Raw genomic sequence first — 23,257 nt, 5'->3', positions numbered from 1 at the left:
TATATGTCTCGTTGACAGACTTTGGCGATTTTTCGTCTGATTTGATGATCACGCCACAATCATTATCACGCATAGAACTTGCGGGGAAATGAAACGAAATGAAATGAGCTTCGATGTTATATATCATATCGAGTGAATTGTAGCTTTGGATCGGCAAACTAAAGAGTCCACCGTTATAGGTACCAACATTCTAATGCAATGCTAGATTGGTTTTTTTGTCAAAGTGCTGTTGAAGAAAGGAGAAGCAATGATATATATTACATATCCACATCATGGAGTTAAAAGAGTCATGGAGTCATGTTATTGAGAAAATGAAATGTATTTTTGAATATATTGTTTATTAAAAGGATTGTATTGCTTACGCGCTTCGGAAATTAAATTAAATTAAATTAAATTGAATTGAATTAAATTAGATTAAATTAAATCGAGATTACAAGCGAGGGAAAGAAGGATAATAGTTAAATTTTTTTAATTTAAAGACGTGTCGATGGAAGTTTAAATTGTAAAATTTTCGACTAATTAACGAGCCCGTCGACAACAGTAGGATTGATTCTTGTCTTTCGGCATACATCAAACTCGCAGATAGACGTCACCGGTACGTGACACGAATAATTCTTGGTTCAACCATATCGTTTTAGCGCCATAGTCGACGTGTCGAGGCATTCGGTAGAATTACACATGAATCTCACGTATCCACCTCCGGTCGTAAAAGGAGACTGGACGAAGTTTCTACTCATTGTCAGCCACACTATTAATAAACAAAAACTTGAATCTTTATATTTTATAAATACTGTTCCCAAAATTCTTAACGTGGTAACTTTGTACTGTCCCTTGAAAATTTTTTATCTCCGATTAGTTATATTCTAGAATAGAGAGAGAAATATTATTGTGGTTAATTTGGTGTTTAATATTAAAATATTGCTATATAATTATTGCTATATCATATTTTCAATTAAGCAGAAACAAATATTAATATTAAATATTAATATTTCATCCAATCACTATTTAAAAATTCGAAATCTATAAGTTTTTCGCTTTACTTTTATTTTTTAGTTTAGTAATCTCATGCTAGTTGACTAACTATCTACCCATGTTCATTTTTAAATAAACTAATTTTGCATTTTCATCTATCATTTGAGTATCATTGTATAACTGTTTGCAACTACCCAATTCAGAGACGCTTCTTTATTTTTTCTCTTCGGCATCGTACTTTTGATCTCTTTCACGATCCAACGTTTTCAAGATGCAACTTCTTGATTGCTGCCAGATGTTTCGCGCTACCGACCCCTCCTCTCTCTCTCTCTCTCTCTCTCTCTCTCTCTCTCTTGCTCGTTCACTCGCTCACTCCTTTTTTTGCAAATAAGAGGATAGTTCCTTTTTTCTCTTGGTCATTCTTCGTTTTGTCTTCATTGTCCATGTACCGATGAAACAGATGGATTAAGAAAATGAACTATTGAGAAAAATAAATTGAATTTTCTTTTTATTTATTTTCTTCTTTTTTTTTTACAATAACTACAATACAGAAGAAATTCATTCAAATTATGTTCCTAAAATTCTCACAATTATCTGTCGTGTTTCTTACTTATAAACATAAGCAGTGCTTCCTCTAATAATTACTTCGATGTATTCTTAAATCTCGATATAAGAAAAAAATCTGAAAGGGAAAAGATATGAAGAAAAAAAGAAAAAGAAAAAGAATGAATCGTTAATACCAAATACTGCGAACCCGTGTGAGATCAAGCAGAATGCGGCACGGCGGCACTCTTCACCCAAGTATGTGTACTTTCCTTGCGAAGCAGCTTGTGCCACTCGAAAAACGAACGAGACAATGAAAACAACGGAGACAATGAAAGCCAAGGAAAAAACCGAAGATGGAAGAAAGAAAGCCCGAAAAAAGCAAACACTGTGCACATATATACATGGTTCATCGAGGGCCGAGAGAACAATCGGCAATAATAAAATACGACGAAACCGTTGCGATAAAGCCACCGTTGCGGTCGATCGTCTCACGAGTCTTCGCAGAGAATTTGTTGGCAAAAACCCATCGATTAAAGGACGAAGAAGACGGTGTTCACCTTGAGAGCAAAATCTTGTACCGAGATTCGTGTTCCTTTTCGGGTCTAATGGAAATTACGATGTTGAATTTAGTGGATTTTCAGTATGAAAACTTTTGGTTTATGAAATTTATAGTGGTGTTATTTTTTATATGATTTTTTTATGTAGCAACTTGTCGATCACTTTTTCCCACGCAAACTCCACAGCATGGCGTTAACGTTGAGTTAGCCAGGACTCCAAAAGAGCATAACGTCAAATCGAGAACAAAGGTTGATAACAATCGTACGATTAACAAATTTTACACATAGTGAATTAAATTCTTTCTGTACAAGTACCTGTTACTTATACTGTCAATCTATCAGTTAAATAATAATAAAACCTTGAGGATGCGTATAGAGTAACTCTAATATGTAGACCGTAGATTTCTAAGTTGCAAAAAATATACATGTTGCACATATACAGTACGGAAGTAAACTATAAAGTTTGACTTTATTTAAATTTGATTTCTTCTGATTGTACTCGTAAAGGTTTTAATTCGAACAAATATCTGCAGGCTGGTGTTACCAAATCACGACAATCCATCTTGAGAGCAAAATCTTGTATGAAAATTTCACGATCCCTTGAAACTCTTTCGATCCCTTTCAAACGATCTTCTGCTTAGTTCATCATGGTTCATCCTTAGAGTGGAACGTTCCTTTTGGGGATGAAAATGGTAACCCACTCTCCGAAACGATTGAGATCGACGAAGCCAAGGGAGATGGAACGTTTGTCGGCTGGCAGAATGGAAATGCTGTTGTCGGAGGGAACCGACGGGAGAGTGTTTGAGAAATTCCTGTGATCGTGGAGATACTGTGAGAAGCGGTGGATCATTCTGTCTCTGGATCCACGAGAGGATGTGTGAATGTTTTTTCCCCGTTTGATTTTGTCTGATGGTGGGTCCGTGTTGCTGACCGATTATTACGATCGTCTGGTTCTCTTTCTTGCTGGAATTTTGTCGTCAGTGTCGCTTGCGTAGATTGCGGAAGAATTAAATGGATGTTGTTGACTATTTATTATAATACGTTTCGATTGAAAAATGGTTGCAAATGTTTTTATGGCTTATTATAAACTGATTATAAAGGAGAATTTAAAGTAAAATAATGCAAGAAATGGAAACACTAGAGCATTCCAGTCAAATGTACTGCCGACGCGACAATAATGGACAAATTGTCTATTAAACGTCGTTTACTATAACGATTGGCTTTTAGTGGCTCCAAGATCGATTTCACGATCTTTCTACACCAACTCCAACTTGCGAGCAGTAACATTTCATGAAGTGAGTCGCGTGAGTAGAATGACTTTTTTTCTTTAATTTGGCATATCATTTCTTTTTCTACGTACATGTGTATAATGTAACTCGTTGCTTTACGTTGCCACCAACGTAACACGCCATGGTTAGAGGGGCTGCTATAACTCACACGTTTCTCTTCTTTAATCTGAAACATTAATTGTTGCCTCCGGTAATTGCTGCATCGAGACGCAGAATCTTCTGACCAATTCTCAAAGTCACACGCAATCTTGTTCATTCGATCCTGACAAATCTTCGCTTTTCCTTTCGTTGGGACTTACTATCAGTTAGCCAACCCTGTTCACGATATATGTATACACGATGTATAAATGAAGCAGTGACTCATTGTCAGCCACGAAGTGAGTCAATGATGAAACCAAAACGAAACAGTCTTTCGTACGTGCATTTTCGCTTTTTATTCTTCACTTGTTCCAATAGCCACTGCGCGTAAATATCCGTCGTTCTATTATCTTGTCACGGGGCAGAGCTCCTAACTCTATGAAGCCATAAAATTTACGTGTAAATTTAATTGCGCTAAATCGTGCGTTATCCTGCGGTACGACAAAATTAAATTGGATTAAAATTTAGCGCGCGCGATGTAATGCGGTCGAAATCGCATTGAAATTGCTGTATTTTGCCATGAAATCGCCGCGTTACGCCTTCGTACGAGGACTGCTCGAAGAGTCAGTGTCCTTTGTACGGTCTCACGGACGGGGAAAATATTATCGTTTCCTTCCAAAGTACTTGGTCAAAGTTTTTATTTCATTCGGTTTCGCGTGTGATAAAAAGATTACAAGATACAAATGAAAAGGATTATTTTGCATTCGAAGGTAGTTTTATGGCTGTAATCTTGCTATTGCTAGTAATGAAAGCTTTGCTGTCAAGCGAAATAATGTTTCAAAAGTATTTATGTATGTTGTCGACGACGGAATAGATTCGTGAATAGATCTGAACTCGAAACTGACACGTACATATGTACATATGTACATATTTTAACGGATTGTTTGATTCTTTTGTTAAAATTGTTGACTCCTCTGGTTTGAAAATCCAAATTGTATTAAATGAAATCATTTGTAAGTAAAGAGTAATTAACTATTCAACCTATTAAATATTTTACAAAACTAGTTAACGCGCAATATAAATAATCATATACCTAAATAATGAATCTTGTTAGACACACGTTTATACACACGTTTTTTCACTACGTCTGCGTACTGTGCGAAGCACAGATGTCTAGATGTCTAGAAGGTACACTTCACAGTGAAAATATCTTTTCAAAAATCCCTGCAGATTAAAGTAATTGGACGCTCGTAGACTTATTGTTTCAATAATTTTCAATTGATTTTTGTGTCTTGCAAGAGATAGAGATACAAGCATTTATCGTTCCTTCAAATAATATATGTATAATATCTGCTATATACGCATGTAACAATAATCATTAACGTCACTGATAAGATACACTATGGAAAATTAAACTTACAAGAAAGCAAAGTATTTGCAAGCGTTTTTGGTAACGTACATTTATATTCTGCACAAGTAAATTTATTTATTTACTCGTACCTCAAGTACAAGCACAGTTACGTTAAGTTGTTTGACAATGTGGTTTTTTTACTAGCGAACAGTACTCTCGTGTATTTTGAACAATGCTCGGTTTTCTTACTAAAAAATAATTAATTATTAAATCCAGTAAATTTAATTTAACAAGGTAACTACTAACTACTAAATAGGAAGTAGTAATTCAAAATATTTTCAAATTTGCTTCGTTTTTTTATTGAATTTCGATTTTATTTAAACAGTCAATAAATTCACAATTTGTGACTCCATTTCATCGAAAATCCATTTTTCAGCACATTGAAACCACCATACTCTATTCATACATGTTCATTCCACACACACATGTATGTTAACAATGCTTGAGCATCACGCAAAACGAGATCATACGAGATAGGTTCCCCGATGCCATTTCTGTATCAAGTATTTGAAAATACAAACGATCTATCCGCGTTGGTTAAGTCTGAGTACAGTCGACCTAAAATGACCTCATTCACAGTTCAAAAATAACTTACCGCCGCACCGTGCGCCGGCCTGTTCCTCCCTGTTTTTTCGTCGCTGATATGTTCAGTCTGACCTTTTTTCCAAAAAGTTTAACGAGACCGTTAAAAAAATAGAAGAATGAAAGGAAGAAAGAAAGGAAACCGAAGAAAAAAAGAACAACAAAGTCAATGGTTCACGTTCGAGAGCAATGTAAGCGTGTAAAGGATTCAACGATACTTTGCATATATGTATATTTCCAAGTTTCGATCAAATTTTCTGTTCTTTTTAGCCGGAAAATTTACAATGGAAAGGCATTAAGAACTGCAGGTAATGTTGCAACGGATAAAGTAGCGGAGCATTGTTTTAATTTAATTTATAAAGGTACAAAAGATACCGGTCTTATGGCGATGCTTGTCAGCTATCGATCTATCGGGAATTTCCTGCGTGTACAGTGTATGTACATGCGTGCGTTACACGTTTCGAACAATAAAAAAAGGTCGAACATTGGCCTGCGTGCAATTGATCGTCTCGTAAGCCTTGATGAGAAAACTCTCTCGGTACTTTAGGTGTACTCTAAGTGCGAATCCTCGAAAGATTCATTGATTCATTTTCCGATGTTGTACAAAAGTTTTAAATAAGATAAAACAGTGACATAATAAAAAATAACCTGCAATTAAAAGAAAGCTAACATAATGCTTTTAGTTAGCTAGTAATGTTAGTTTATAGTTTAGTTTATAGTCAAGTTAGTTAAATATTATTTGTTGATAGAAAAATCGTCAGCTTTCTATTTACAAAGGAGTAATCTTAAACATACCGCAGGAAGAAAACGTGATTTACGATAGTGATATATATATATATCATTATATACCAGTTAAGATATTTCACGTTTCTTTAGATAAATCCGTTCGACTCCTCCGATTATTTTACTCTTTTAAAGATAAGTTTTATCACATCTCGTGAGAGAAATACGATTGTAATGATTCACGAGTGAAATATTTCCGAGTTCCTAAGGAAAGGAGAAGTCAATTTTTTCAATCTGTTTCTGTGGAAATTCATAATTTATCACATCTTCGAAAAACTGGTCAAACTGTTCAGGTCATTTGATAATGCAAGTCTAACTGTTTTAAATTTTTTCTGCGTTTCGATTTTTGTTGCTTTAAGAAACAAAGCATATATGGACATTCACGCATAGAGTTTTCCTCCTAGATAAATGTATGTATTAACATACAAACAGACTTTATGATAAAATACAATTATTCCTATATCTGTGCAATTCTTCAGCATGGAAGGAGTAATAACTTTGGGACGAAGACAATTCCGCTAGGAATAAAACGAACGTTGAGGAAAAAATTAAAATTATAACTGTACGATAATCGACAATCGCAACGCCTCTGATCATTTATTACTTTTAACTGTTTCTCTTACTTTGTTAACGCCATCTTTTCTCATACTTTTCAATCGTTCCAATGATAATTTACCAATTCAAATGTATTACAAAATCATTCTGACTGAAATCAATCAAAGAGAAACCAGCGCTGACGGCAACATTCGGCGCGAAGAAAAAAAGAAAAAAAGATAGGAGCGCGTTAAAAACTCACCAAGTGGTTTTATTTATTGGCGATTAAAAGAACCATGTGATTAGCGGAACCTTAAGCTCTTTCGAGTGGGTCCTTTAACGAAGAGTAAACGCAGATACAGTTGAGGTGTAATCACAGTGGTGAATCATACGTATGATCATCACGTCGTTCGAATTATTATTCCTTTCTTGCATTTCTTCTTTGATTCCTTTTTCTCATATTATAATTGAAAATACACAAGTTTCGTTTCTTCCGTGCTCATGTGGGATTTGTTGCATGACTTGGTAATCAGAAAATGTAGTAAAATACAAACTTAACACAAGTACTTATGTATGTACAATTAATTGTTCGGTGAGAACATTTTATTTATACTCAAAATTTTACCACAGAACAAGAGCTGAAAACCAATGAAGAATGAACGAATGTTACATTCGTTCGAACAAAGTTACTACACAAGGTCTCGTAACAGAACCTTTTACATTTGGCAAGAGTCACACGAGTGATTCGAGGCAGTGATCCTTGAGCGATTGAGCTAAACTGGCGCAATGGATAAATTGCGGTACACGTCGACACGACGACGACGACGTAGGCTCTTCTTTTTTTTTCACGTCCCTCGTTCCTGTTCGGCCATGTTCCCTCGCTTTCGATCGGCGAAAAAACATGACCGGTCGTTACGTTCAATTAAGTCACGACACTTGGCTCTATTCTCACATACTTTTCTACATCGAACCGATCAACTTCAATTTCCGCGATCGCCGCGCAATTGTGAGTCGTGCGTAATCGTCGATATTCTCTCTTCGCAACGAATGTACAACCAATTACTTGCCATTACGATCGTGTACAATGTCGAGAATGTTAGAATTGATTTGTCGATGAAGACTTGCTGACTTGATTCGGAAGAGATGAGACACATGCTACGTTCCAATGCTTGCTAATGTGGAGAGTTTTCGTGAAGATTTTCCTTTGGACAATGGACTTGAATATGATAGAAAAATTTACTATCCTATACTTATATCCGGATGGTGTAAAAAAAATTTATACCTAAAATTTTGACTTAATTTATTGTCTATTTCCGTTTCTCTCTTAAATCCCTTACCCTGAACATCTTAATTTTCTATCAATATCTTTAATTCTCGATTCTTTCTATCTTTAATTTTCGACGAACACTCGGGTGAGGAATACTCCGATTAAGGGTCTATGACAACACGCGGCAATGTTGCAACACGCCTTAATTGGCTGACAATTAATAATGCAATGTTTCGTGCATCGGTCGACGCAATAACGTACGATCCTTCTGCGTGGAGCAGAGCGGAGTCGGCATTCCCATTTACATACGGCTCGTTAGAACTCGTTTACACACGGGGCTAGCCTTGGAAACCGATTGAAATGTTACTGGACCACGTCTGACAATGAGACGATGGACCACGCGTTTGTTCTCTCCCTTAAATCTGCTCTGTTGGCTATATATGTATGTATGCATGTACGTATATGAAGACGATTTCAGCCTCGTGAATTGAGTGAAATGGTGGTTAATCGTATCCTTATTTAACAGGAATGCACCCTTGTGCACGGTCTACCCTTTTCGTGACAACGCAAATGGATTAAAAAAGTTTCAAACATTATTTCCAACTATGGCTATCACATATTCAACTCAACTGTATCTGTCAGATTCAAACAGATCAATCAAAAAACAAGCACACATTCAAAGCAAAGACCAAAAGATAATTCCCCGATAATTGGGCGACAAAAAATATCTATCACAATACATGTCACACTCTGTTGCGAAATGCAAAAGATAAAAACAATTTAATTTAATTTCTTTGGTAATACTAACGTGATACGCATAACAAGGTGGCGCGTGACGAATTTCGCGCGAATTTTTTCAGATGTTATTTCTGCGTCATCTTACGATGAAACGTAAAGTGCGTTGTTATGTTTTATCATGTATATTTATACAGTCGTTTATATTTATTATTAAGGCCATTAGCTACTACAGTCAGCTTCCTGGTCAAGTACAGACGATTGGCGTAACACGATGACGATCGTTTCAAGCCTCGTCCCAGGACTTGGACGAGTGAGTGTACACAAATCAATTGTGACTCCACTGCCAAAAATACAAATTGTCCAATACCTGTCGTACTAGGTCGTACAAATGAGATGATATGATATAGATGACAAAAAATACGATGAAAACTTTAATTTTCATACTCTTTCTGATGTATAAAAAAGAAAGAAAGAAAGAAAAAGGGAAAAGGAAAAAATAAATTCTTTCATTTAAATATTTGTTTATATATATATATATATATATATATATATATATATATATATATATATATAAAGTAAGATATTGTCGACGGAATCATACTGAATGATTTCAACGCGATTAAAGATATAACGATTTGCAATTGGTTGTATGAAGATTAATCAAAGATTATGTACATATCGAATTTTAATCGAGGCGAAATTCTCTGTCTGTTGTATGTAGGTCGAAACAAAATGCGCTTAAACAGTGGACCGACCGGTTAATCGATCGACTGGTCGACTATAGCTAGTGACGAAATGACCATTGATAATATAAGACACATGGATGCATAGTGGAAAGTGAATGACGTTGAACACTTCCGTTTTATATATTTGCAGGCGTGCGCTCCAAGGTACATCTGGTTCTCCGTGTCTCAATCCAAATACGACCCGGAAGACAATCGATGGAGCAAGGACTCGCCCGTTGGAAGTCGGCGGGAACCCGTTGGTACTTGCTGGGTCGTCAGCAACAATTTCAACGAATCGCAGGAATATTCACCCTGTCGTACAAGTAAGGTCTACATTTCGTTCGTAAATTTCAATATTTCCTCTAGAATAATCGTATTGAACACTTCGAAATTTCAAGTGGATTACTATCCATTATTACATTAAATTGCCGATATTAATTGACTACTAATTTGTTATTTTTCAATTGCATTCAATTGGTTATTAGATTGTCAATATTAATTAGATAGTTAATTAGTTAATTAATTAATCGGTAAGTTTCAACCAAGTTTGAAAATTAGGTAGAAACATCATAGGAAAGTGTTTTTCTAGATTTTCACTTTTTTGGAGAACAGTGTTGTTCAAGAAATAAAAAATGAATCGAAAACCTCCAAACGTGTACACCTCTTCCAAAATGAATTCCAAGATAATAACCCACATACAGAAATTCCGATTTTGGTAATTATATCCATAAAATTAAACGATGAAAGTCTCAAGTCTCTGAACAATTGACGACATTGCCAAATATTTTTTCTTGAAACTTATTTCTAGAATTATGCTCACCAGCATTGCTATGAACTGGCGTCGTAGACAGCATTCGTAAAAAGCTCTGTCCTCTTTCTCTTTCACTTCTTCAAGAGATAAAGCGAGGTTCGTTTTCTCGAGTGAGATAAATCGTCTGTTCTTTGGAGAGATCTCACGGGACGAATTTCCTCTCCGACGAAAACATGTGGCTATGTCCTCTCAAGGTACAGCGATCATAAATACATAACGTTTAGTAACAGGATATTTCCTAAATTACTAAATTGTCATATTTCCTGTTCACGCAAATCTATCGTGGAATTTTAATGACAAAAGACGTATTGATTTTTCTTGAAGCTAGTGAATCGGCTGTTTGTTTTACGGTGATTCGAGAAATACTGTTCAGCACTTTTTCTTATTTAATCTACATATACTCGTTAATCGAATCTTTTGACCGTTTTTACAAACGTTGAAACAAAAATAATTAGATAAAAAGCAGATACATACGTGTACACTTACGAACAAAGTGTTATTTTAAAATTTTTCAAAACGAAAACGTTCGTCAAGTGCACTTTGCGCTATTTTCCGCGATAACGTCCATCCCTCGTAGACAGGTAAGCTTAAGCTTCTTTGGAATGTACTGCGTTTCTCTGTTATCTGTCGGACGAACGAACCCAGATTTGAAAAGTTACTTACGCCTGGCACCCCCGCGTTGTTTGGACGTTTCGTTCAGGTCTTTCCGGTCAATCGTCACCCGACCAATCGTGATTTCGAGACTCAAATCGAAAGAATCAATAGAAAGTTATTTCATATCTTGAAATATATAATTCAAATCGTGTAATTGATTTACAATTCAAAAAATTGTAATTCGAAAAAAAACTTCAAATTTCGTATCTTTTAATCTTATTTATAATCTATTCTCGAAATTAAATCCTATCTTATTTATCTTAATCTTATCTATCTATTAATCTTATGTATAATCCACTTGTCGAAATTATGTTCCATTATATTCATCAACAGAAGTACGAGGGAAACGAATTTGGACGTTCCTTCTTTTTCTTGAGAATAAGGAAACCTTGCTATCAGAAAACGATATATGTACATACATACATAGCATTTCAACACGTTACAGATAGATTCTTCTCAGGGACAAAAATATGCAACACACGTTGTTTTTAGTATAACACTTTCGCGCAATTAAAGCATTTTTTAAATCTTTAATTCTACATACTTGTTCAATTTTGAGGTCAAAGTGAATTTTGGCAGAATTCAATGTACTCACTTACATTTGAAACTTTTTTTTTCAATTATCAATATCGATTATCAATAATCCAATTTCCAGATAATTTTTTAATCATATTCGAGCCTTTTAGAAGCCCAATCGATCAATTTGGTTTCCCACAAATTTAATTTCAGTTGTCAAATATACATACGATTAACGTAAATCCACTATTCAAGAAACAAATGATTCAATTGCATAAGCAATTATGATCAATATAGTTTTTGAACAGTGAATTTGTAAGAAGTACTTGTGATAAAGAAAAAAGATGAGAGGTGTCAATATTATGCAAGTATTGACTCATCAAACATAAGAAACATGTGTAATATTGAAAATATTCCTATGATGCAACAAGTATTATTATTCGTGACGCACATGTACTTACGTATGTATGTAATTTTACTCCTTCTGTTCTTTCATTCTCGTATCAGAGTATCAATGAAAAAACAAAAAAAAAGAAACACGTTTATGCAGTTATTCGTTATTGTTGATGAAAAAATTCCAATATCCTTGCGGAAGCGCCATGTATCGCAGACGTGTGAGCTCATCGTCGAGAAATTCCACAGCAAGAGTTAAGCAATTAAACAATTTGTGGCGGGCAGGCGAACGAACGTTTGCTGTCGCTTTTCCTGTGAATCGTAAGACAAGTTCTCAACAATTAGATCGCTTATGAAACGATGCTCTAGCTTGTCTCTCTATTTAGACTTTTGCTCGTTATTCGCCTTTTCTGAGTGTAAGTCGCCATATGTTTGTTTCTAATCTTCGCTGTCGTACGACCGGTTGCCAGTTGCTGTTTGCAATGCTTTACCACATAAGTACTAGGTATAATTTACTTTCGAACGTTTAGTTTTCCAATTGTGCATTAAACAACCGTTTCACTGACTGATTCCCGTTCTTTGATGACAAAGTTACAATTGCAATAGGTATATGGTTGACTTTTCACCGAGCAAGATTATTTTTCGTTGATTTTGTCGATCATTCGTCAAAGATGACAAAGGAATTGCAAAATAGCATATGAGATCGTCCATGTCATCGCTTCTTATCGATGAGAACAACATTCGTGGAAATTGGCTCATATTTGAGTTCGAACAAACTTGCTATCATCAGAATAAAAATTAAGCAAATTTTTAGTAGAAATTCTAGTATCAATTTCGTAGTCGATTGACATATTTCTGATTACAATGATTAATGCGAAATCATAATTGAAAAGCGCCATTCCCTCGGACTAAATTAACACATTTCTTGTACAAAGTACTTGGTCTTGCTTGGATTACAATTACGTCGATCGCGTTTCAGCAGCTTCATGATGGATTCTTTGAACTATTATTCTATCTGTTGCTGTTATTCGCGACAATGAATAAAAATTTACTTGGTCAAGCTACTTTGTCCTGACTTGATTGAATATTAAGGATAAGCTTTTGAATTCCTCGCGTTGCAATAAGTTAGTCTTATTTCATCGCTGCTTGCACTCGCGTTCAACAGGCGTTTAATATTATTTCGGAGATAAACTTTTACAATGTTTCATCTGTTTCACGCCGATTTTCTTATCGCTTAGTTCTTTGGATAGAAATGTAATTTCGTCTTTGCTTTTTTTTTTTTGTTTCTTTTTTTCTAATAAATTTTACAACGATTGGAAATGACGTTGCTTATGGTCATCGTTGAGATTTTTAAAGTGAACTTTGAAAGAGTTTGAGAGTCTATCTTTAAATTCTCCCTCCTCTTTCTCTTCCCCCCTCCTCTTTTTTTATTATTGGAAAATATACAGTTAATCGTTCGTCGACACACTCACACACTTGTACAGAATCAGAATTACAGTAGCTCCATTCATTTCGTGCAACTCGACTAAATGTCGTATGTAGACGTACAAACACTTTCATAGTATCGTTTTACTTTTATCCTTTAAAATTATAAATTAATACTTTCACAAATAAAATTATTTTTATCGAGCGATCTTTAATTTGTTTAATATGTTCACGATATTACAGTAGTGCATAATTTATACTTACAATTTGTATTTTGTCTATATCTAGCACGCAACAAAAGGGATAGAATGTTTAAAGATAGGTGAGAGTTACAATTCATTTGTTCACTTTCTGTTCGGATAATTTTCTTCGTGAAAACAGTTTCATAGCATAGAGTCAGTCTGAGTGTGAAGCATTCTGTTACCGACAAGAATAGTACCTCGCAAACACGAAAGATCATAAATAGAGCGACCGACAACGACATCATCCAATTGAATCTGTCTTTTGTTACCTCGTACTACAATTACAACTACCTAACTTCTTTTTTAAGTAGTCTCCGGTAAAAAAAAAAAAAAGAAGAAAGTTTGTTAAGCGAAGAAATAAATTCACGAAAGTTTATTTTACACGTATATCGAAGTTCTGTGTAAGATTCTTTCCTTAAATTATTAATTTGATCGAAAATTTTAAATTATAATACTCGTACTTGATCGGAAGAATTTTTGAATTATTATTAAATTTGCCGATATATTTATCGAATGCTACAAATCTATCCGATACTTGTGCTTATAAAAAACTAAGATAATTTAAATACGAAAAGACTTTTCCGTAATATCGTTCCTCTCGCACATCGATCTTAAAATGGCAATACTAACGATGTAGGTAGATAGGTAGATCAGAAACGGAGGTCTCTTAGAGTACGATGTTAAAGGGCGATCTTTTGCATGGGACGGCATGGGAGTTATTCGCATGCACATGAAGAAACGGCGCGCGCGCTTTCAGCTTTCGTTTTTTTCCCTACTCAACACGGCCAGATCGGTCGTCGACTACCGATGTATGTACACATAATTGCGTGACTGGCAGCTCGTCTAACGTGACCGATTGACAGTCACAACCCCTTCTCATCGCTTTCGTAACACATGTATATACATTGTTATACATTACACACACAGCACTTGTAGATACGTGTGTATGTCTACTCCAACTGCACGCTCGTGGATCCCACCGGATGTTCTCCCACATATTCGTCGTTTTCTTACTGACCTCTGAGTGTCCGTTGGGCCATGAGTTCGATTAAAGTGATTATGATTTGCTAGGCGAACACAACTTTGATTTCGGCCATTCAAATGACTCAAATAAAGAAACTGCAAACTCACATGTACCAGATTGAGGAATCGGTCAAGTTGACTCGAGTGTCCGTGATATAGGGTTTTGCTTGATTTGACATAATTTTGTTTCTGGATAATGACTATTTTATATGATATAAACTTCCGAGTATTTTTAACTATTCATTTACATACATTGGCATAGATTTCTTTTATTATATATACATATATACATAAAGAATACATTAGAAAGAATGGGTTGATTTAAAATTACAAGTAGTTTAGACAGTTGTTATTAAGAATCTTATCGCAAATTATCAAAAGCTGTTCAGTCATAAATTGAACGTTATGCTTTGATAGTCAAATCGCACACAAGCCAAGCGAGCAAAAAGATTCGAATATTTATGTGTGTATACGTACATATGCATGTATATATATATATATATATATATATATATATATATATATATATATATATATATATATATATATGTATGTATAATTTCAAAAAAGTTGATCATACGTCGTAAATGTATGTATGTACACCGTAAATATGTGTATTTCTTAGCAATTGCTAAGAGCCAATATTTAATTCATGAAATGCGTTATTTATTCATGCAGTGAATTAAATTCAAATCGAATAGATAAAAAACGTATTAAGAAATGCAAGAAGTAAATCATCGTGTCATGAAAATTTACCGTGGTACATATATTACTACGCAATCAAGTTATTTTTTTTTTCAAAAGTATTAGCTACATCTCCATTTCCAAATACTCTCTATCTCTTCGTCCTATTTTCCACTTTCGCAAATTTGTAAACAACTATAACTCTTTCCCTGTGATGGAAACAACTCATCGTTGACTTACAGAGAAAGATTGGAGAACCGAGTAGAAAAATTTGAAAACGACGCTGTAAACATTTTCCTTCGTCCATTGGTAAATCATTAATTCCATTTAACGACAGCAATCACAGATACATGGACGCAATCTCAATTAACTGAAAGGAAGAATGGATGTAACAGCAAAATGATGAGTTGACTAATAATGGCAGACTGTCGATTAACGACAACTTGTTGTCACGATTAAGCACCTACATTGCAATTGAGGCTACTTTGACGTGTTTGAGTGCGACCAGTTTATTAATGCTGATATCAGGAGTCGAGATTAATCGTTTCCGCAGCGATGAATCTTCCAAAGGATCGTGAAAACGTTAAATTTTTCATTTTCCTTGGCAAGATAAATCATCAAGTCGAATTTTAGGCAGTAAAGAGCGTCGCTGCAATAGACATCACGGCAACAGATTAAACAATCTTGAAGTAATCTTCCATTTGTCGAATGTAATTATGCGTGAAATGATCAGGAGGGTCAATTCGAAGAACGTTCCCAATTATTGCGGATACTCATTGTCAGTGCATGGACAAGGGTCCGTGCAAACGAAACGATGAAGATATGACGTCTCTGTTTGTAATAAGGAAGAACAACGCTATATAATTGCGTGCTTCCGTTTCAGGGTACTGGGGATACCACAGGCAGGGTTCGTGTCAAGCTGGATTGGGTGCTGCCATGTCTAAGGTAAGTCTAAAGAAAAAAATTCTACGACTATATAATATTTTAGTAAATATGTAAATATGTGTCTAATGACAGAAATATTGATAATATAATATTAATTTGACATATTAACGGATTTTATTGAAAGTTTCAATCATTTCATTGTATATCTATGAGTTACAGTTAGACTGTTGTTTACAATTGCAATAATATTCCTCTAACAATATTTAATATTTAATCATAACAACAACAACAACACAACTAACTTAATAACATTTAACAATATAAATTAACTATTTATTAAACTTTGTTAAAACTCTGACTGTCGTTATATAATATCACGAAGGCATCTTCACAAGTTTCAAGATTTCGTCCATCGTCAACTTCTCTTCGACCGGAATACCAATGTATGTATATACATACATATATACACGCAACTCTAGAAACATTCATCGAAAAATATCATAGAGTAGGTTTACAAATCAGAACCAAGCGAAAGGACAAGACACGGTTGAAAGAGGATTAAAATTCACTTTTCGAAATTGAAGTTCAAGTCGACGAGCGAGTTCAAATACGAGGCTTTCCCTTGACGAGGCTGTTCTTTCCCCCTACGATCTCTAACTGTTTAAGTCACTGGCGTAAACACAGAGGATCGTCGGATATAAATACGGTAACCCCACGTGTCCTGACGGTTGCCACGTCCCGAAAGAGTTAAGAGGCGACACGAGGGAGTCGGCCAAGAACAGCCGAATATGGCCAGGAATGTGAATTCCTGCTTTACGCACCTCTGAGCGTGGCCATTCGTATTCGTGGTGCATGTGCGAGAGTATAGGAAGCCGGCCTCTGTCTATCTTGGTTTTTTTTCCTCTTTCTCTTCCTTTCTATATACGATTGTTTTGTCGAAAGCTCGATTTTCAGGCCCTTGTTGCCAGATCTCTGCAACTGATCGGCCCAACACACTACGTAGGCGTTGACCTGTGCCTTTCTCTCTCTCTCTCTCTCTCTTTCTCTTCCCTTTTCACTGGATTTTGCCGACGATCGGCTCGTGCGCGCAATGCGTTGCAACACGTTTGTCCGTTGCACCTGCATCTACGGTGATACCTTCTTCGTGGCCAGTATTGCGATAAATATCGCCACGCCGGGCCAATAGTATCACGTATTCGAAATTGGTATGTCAGCGGGTTATCTCTTGAGATTCTCGGCTACGGAAAGGAATGATACAGTGTTGGTCTGCTGGTGTTTTATACGTGAAACGTACGAAGAACGAGAAGATTGCGAGAAGTCGGAGATCGCTTTTCAGAATGAGTCAATTTTACTCGTTGAAAGTTACACTTGTACTTTCGAAGAAAACTTTCGTGCTTTGGTTTAGTGGTTTAACAGTCTAACCATATCTGCTGGAATGATGAATCGGTTGCTGATTTTGTCTTTGAGTCATCAATCATATCAAATTAAAAAAAAAAGCGGCATCGTAGTTTATTTTATACGTAATGCAATATTCGAAAAGCATTTGTTCGCTTTCCTTCCTTTGTTAATATCAACCAATCTCCTTCAACTTTTCGAGCACGTTTCTCCTTAATATATGTTTTCTTGTCGCGGAATCGACCCAGTGTCTATCGATCTAATCTGCCACCGATTTCCGGTGACGCGGGGTTGGAATCGACACGTTGCGAGCGGCGTTATCGGCGCAGTCGGACAGTTTCGATTGCCGGCAAAGAAATAGTGGTGCAATTCCGCGGTCATTCAGTTGGCTATCTCATCGTGGTTGTATAATTCAGAATTGTCCGTCTATATGGCTCAGATGTTTAATGCATGCCGTGGTTCGTGCTTTAAGTTGGCCTCGGCATTCAATGTTAATACCTCACCCCCGCGGTACGAGCGGTCAATCGTACCTTTTACTCACGATTTGCGAATCAACCACGTGAAACGACGCTGCAGCAATGATTCTAGGCAAATTCGATTCTCTTCCTCGATCCTACCGAATCCTTATCCCAACTCTTAATGCCAAACTCTTTAACCCTGGCGCTTGCGTTCCCTTCGATTTCTATTCATCGTTTTCTCGCATAGCGAATCCAATAACTGATTACCTCTAACGAATGCTCTAACAGAATGCTCAACTTCAAAAGAATGATGTGCATCGTTCATCTTCGTGAAATCGCGTAAGAAGTTTCGAGATTCAATTTAACGAGATTCTTATGTAAGGAAAAAAGCTTTAGATTACTAATAGTTGGAAACGTAAGATGATAGAGATTTTTAGCTAATCAAGCATATTTATTTTCATCCATTGTTAAAGTCACTGGAACAAGTTTTTCTCTTTTTTTTTTCTTTTTTCTTTAAAACTGTTGGATGCTTATTACGCAGTAACCGTAGTAACCGCTAAAAGAGTCGCACAGTTTACTAAAGACTCTGGAGACCAGTGATTTAGAAGGCAGTTCGACTTGTTCGATATGCAATCGACCATCGATCTTTGCGTTAAAGTATCGCTCCTGATATCCATATATCTCTGTTGCGCGCGCGCAGTTCCCCTGATCTACAGGGAATCTAGTCAAGATCGATTGATATCTGCCAGATACCGTTCTATACGATACGGAAGTCGTAGTCATTGATCCTCTTTTTCGATGGACACGTTTCACTCTCCACGAAACCAGCTCTGGGGAGATCCTTTTGTAAAATCTCTTAGAGTATTCCAGATCCAAGAAAATCGAATTTTAGATCGAATTCAGTAGAAATTTATCTTTCACGGCCATTCATTCTCGATCTTCCAATTCAGGTAGTAGAATATGTTTCTCGTTTGACCTTTGCTGGCGATTCATGTTTTGAGATAGAGTGTGTGTCAGATTTGAAGTCATTTTTCCATTTGGCTTTTGTTACTAATTTAACTGCATTCAACTGCTACCAATCATTAAATTATAAAATTTCTATCAAAGAAATACAAGTGAATGCAAGGAATAGGAAATGTCATTGAGAAATGATATTGATGATGGGCATGGGAATTCTGATAATTGTAGCGTCGAAGAAGAAAAAGTCGAGGAAAAGCTTCCGCATGTTCGTTTATAGCAAACTACATATTATGAATACCAAATCGTTGGGAGAACGATTGGCTGGTCCACTACAGTTTCAGACGTGCACATAAATAGATCGAAACGGCGGCATAAATTCCAGAATGCTCTCATACATATTTGAGCGACCGGTTATATTTCAATCTTGGATAGCCAGTATCGGCGCCAGAATACAACTCGTGCCGATCGTGTTTCGTATAGAGAGAGTCCAGGGATACGGCCGCCATTGTCTTGGTTGCAAATTTTTCGCGTGTAGAAGCATCGAGCCAGCGCTACTCTGTAGGGGGTACATCGTGTCGGTTCTTTTCTTCCTTTCAGCTTCGAGCGTCTGTACGCCATCGAACAGCTTAGCTTCTGTGTTCAACCGTGTCGTACGAGTTCGCTCGACAAATGCACGTATTTGCTTGGCTACCGGTTCGCTAATATCTCCGCTGTTAAAGCAATATACAGGAGCACAGCAGTTACAAATTTTGTACAACTCGGCAATTTTATTCTATATAATGTTTGAATATTTTAAACCTTTTACCTTTTACCTTTTACCTTCTATCAGAATTAAAGCTATTCAAAATGTGAAAGCTTCCATTTTCCGTTAAATTGTAATAATGAAAGAAATAATTCAAACCTGATTTTAAAGATTTGAGTCTATAGCCAAGGATTAAACACATTTTACTTAAACGAAAAATTTTACCTTCTCGTATTGTATTTTATTGTAAAAGTTTCATAATAGAAATGCGTGGGAAACGACTGTAACATTTAATATGATTGTAAATATTATCATGATTATATATAAATCATCTCTCAGAAAAGAACTTACACGAAATTTATAAAACTTGCTTGATTCTGTGAAAAGACACGTTCTTTCTTTCTATAATCGTCAACTTGAACGCTCTGTCAACATTTCACAGACTTTTTAACAGGCTTCTGTACTTCAGTTCTTATTGCTCGTGCTTATATTATCTGAGACTTTTGAATGCGGGACTAATCGAAGTATGACTAGTTTCGATAAAGTCACGTAGCGCTGAGTCTACTAACGTGTAAAAACAGAGCTGCGGCTAGTTGGAATTGCTAAAAAGTTAAAAGACTATTGCCTATCGACTATTCTGTTATCGACTATTGCCTATGCTCATAGCTTGGATCAAACGGCGAAACATACAAGACACGTTATTTGTTTATTGTTGCACGCAGCATGCACACGATTCGATGGCGAGATGTGACATCGTTGGTTGATAGGGCGGGCCCATTGTTCGCGCAGCGTGCAAATCGAGCGTGTAGACTCGCAAATAATAATACATAGCATTTCCGTGCAACGGAATGACAAATAAAATCGGCCCCAAAAATTTAGCAAGCACCACACGGGCTGGCGCCACTAGGATGCATGCAAAGAGAAAAGAGACCGGCTGTATGCACTAAAGACGCAATAAAGATGCCTCGCCGATAGTATCGAGAAGCTTATGTCATAGCCGCGTTTTTTGCTTCGACTGGAAATCGAATGGGTTACGATCGTGCCTGAATGATTTGAAATGTGTTCAGCTTCGAAGAATTTTAGTCGATATAAATCCAACATTAGTCCGTGACGGTCTAACTAGAAAAAAAAAAGAAGAATAAAAAACGGTAGAAAAAGGGAAGATATATGATACTTAAAGAAAAGAGTGTAATGTATAATGTAAATCCTGATAGATAAGTTTAAAACTTTGGTTTCTCAATTTCTCAAGGCAAACTGCACCAATTATAAAAGTCCACGTTGTAGAATATAAAAGAGAAACATTTTTTCCTTCTTTTTTTCTCCTCTTGACAAACTGATAGACTAGACTATACTTTTCTTCTTCACTTCCTTGTGTACTTCAAATTAAATATAACATTTTTCGGAAAAATTTCTCAACATGTTTTTCGATCATTATGATCTTAAATAAGCGAACAATGTGTTAAAACTCTGAAAGTGATCAATTGACGAGTGAAAAGGCGAGTGACGTGGAAGTGGTATGCGGTTTGTTGGAATCGCGTAACACACAGCATTCTGGAAAAAGAGAGAATCAGATGGAAGGAAAAAAGGAAAAACAACGACACGCGGCAGCGGTAAGTAGAAATAGAAACGACGGGGGAGACTCAGGTGGCCATTTAAGGCCCGGACATTTCGTTCTGTCACCGTGTTCACCGTCGGCCAGCATTTGCGAGAAGGCCACCTACGTGCTGCAGCTCGTCCTCGTGCAGCGGCTGCATTGTTTTACAAACGATCGCCATTTCTCATGATAAGCAGAGTAAAACGAAACTAGACACGGCCATTGCCGTGTTGCAACGGAATCGGGCAACCCGCTCGTGACGCTGTCACATTTTTGCATTTTAATTTCTTGGTTCTAGAAATATCATTTCGTTCCGCATTGCTAACCTAAATGTTTAACTCTGTTCTTTTTCTCTGTTGGGTTTTCATCGACCGCCTGGGTTTTTACCTTTTTTCCGACAGACAAAATTATACACTTGTCTCTAAATTCGGAGCATTCTCTAAAATGAAATTCTTCCTTGCTTATTGCCAGCACAGCAATCGGATTCTTCAGGAGTCTAGGAACTCCACTGAAACTAATGTGCGTACGAATAAAAATTCATCTGTTCCGTTTTTCGGATTCCGGATGGTCGATCTACGTCAAACGAGAAAATTTGTCTGCGTTTGATCCATGGGAACGCTCCAAAATAAGAAAGTTCGTCCGCGATGCAGAGGTATGTCGATTATTTCGAGTGGCACTCGAGTAATTCATGCGCCGATCGAAGTTAAGTGCACAATCGAGAGAGCATCGGACGAGAGAAGCCTGTGTATAACTGTAGCTGAGGAGTGTTGTTTTATCAATGTTTGTTTGAATTTATAAGGAAAATTATTGTTTCGATCGAACAAACGCCCCAATAAGAGAAATATTTTTAATTTATTTTAAGCCTATTTAAGTCTATTTACTGCGCCAATCGCATTGCTTTATATGATAGTTTTGTAAATCTTTCCATATATATATATATATATATATATATATATATATAAAAGAAATATCAGAAGGAAGGTAGAAGATGAAGGTAAAAGGGAAAAGGAAACATATTGCAAAATGCTTCGTGTAATTAATTATTTGACGTTGATCAATTTCTTCAATAATATGACTTTCTGTTACTGTTATTGTTGTTGTTGTTGTTGTTGTTGTTGTCGTTGTTGATATTATTATTATTATTTTATTATTATTATCTATTATTATTCTTTCAGAACGGTGAGAGGCTGTTCATTGGGGCGCCAGGAAGTTGGTACTGGCAAGGTAAGGTTCTTTTTGGAAACAAGTTCACGCTTCCATAGTTCAATTTAGGTTGACAATTTCACAGTCAATATTCTTGCTTTGCCACTTGTAAATACACGTATTAATTTTACTTCGGTCTCTACAGTATTTCATCGAATATCGGATATTCGATACAAAAGAAAACAGAAAAAAACAGAAAAAGAACAGAATTAAAAATTATTTATATTTATTTACTTAAATGATATCACTGCACCTAAAGTAAAACATTCTCAGTTACAACTTTTATTACAAAATTTTAACAATCAATGGAATTCAAATTCTACGTAAAAATGGAAATATACATGAAAATATAGACTTCAGTCGATAAATTTTTCAAATATCTGTAAGCTAATTGGGCTTGTAAAAAATTCTCGCGCAAAAATCCAATCGGTAAAATTAAATTCCCATTTATCACCAATTATACGATGAACAGTTATTGGGCTGCTAATTAAAGCATGGAAAAAAAAGAAAAGAAAAAGAAACGAAACTCGTACTTTCTTAACGCCTGATCGATGATACAGCAACACATACTTGCACATCGCAGCTACACGTGCTCTTCTGTGGATATTTGAAGTGATTTAGAAGCTTTCGTTGAACGATTCCAGGTCAGATATACTCGATCAGCACCGCTATGAGATTGGAGTTCTTAGCGACGATGTTTGTCACGCCCGAAGCAGATGCATCAGGTATCGCGTACTTGCAGCCGTTTCTTCCCCCTCTAATCAAACGAAAGACAAGGACATGTCGTTTA

The 23,257-nt window shown here is 36.1% G+C and overlaps 1 protein-coding gene across 2 annotated transcripts in view; it reads left to right on the top strand.

Moving 5' to 3' along the window:
* LOC122536593 (integrin alpha-PS2-like) overlaps nucleotides 1-23,257 on the top strand; it is a 57,042-nt gene that overhangs the window by 24,771 nt on the left and 9,014 nt on the right. The window contains exons 4-7 of one of the 2 annotated variants that reach the window (XM_043669064.1): nucleotides 9,634-9,805; nucleotides 16,114-16,175; nucleotides 22,440-22,488; nucleotides 23,112-23,192. In XM_043669064.1, coding sequence (XP_043524999.1) covers nucleotides 9,634-9,805; nucleotides 16,114-16,175; nucleotides 22,440-22,488; nucleotides 23,112-23,192 — 364 coding nt within the window. The remainder of the gene's footprint in view (nucleotides 1-9,633; nucleotides 9,806-16,113; nucleotides 16,176-22,439; nucleotides 22,489-23,111; nucleotides 23,193-23,257) is intronic. The other variant, XM_043669065.1, reaches the window with a different exon arrangement.

This window comes from Frieseomelitta varia, unplaced genomic scaffold, assembly GCF_011392965.1.
Source record: "Frieseomelitta varia isolate USP_RPSP 00005682 unplaced genomic scaffold, Fvar_1.2 scaffold_852, whole genome shotgun sequence".
Taxonomy (NCBI): Eukaryota; Metazoa; Arthropoda; class Insecta; order Hymenoptera; family Apidae; genus Frieseomelitta; species Frieseomelitta varia.
Note: the sequence above shows the minus strand (reverse complement) of the source record. Positions and strands in the feature narration are given on the sequence as shown.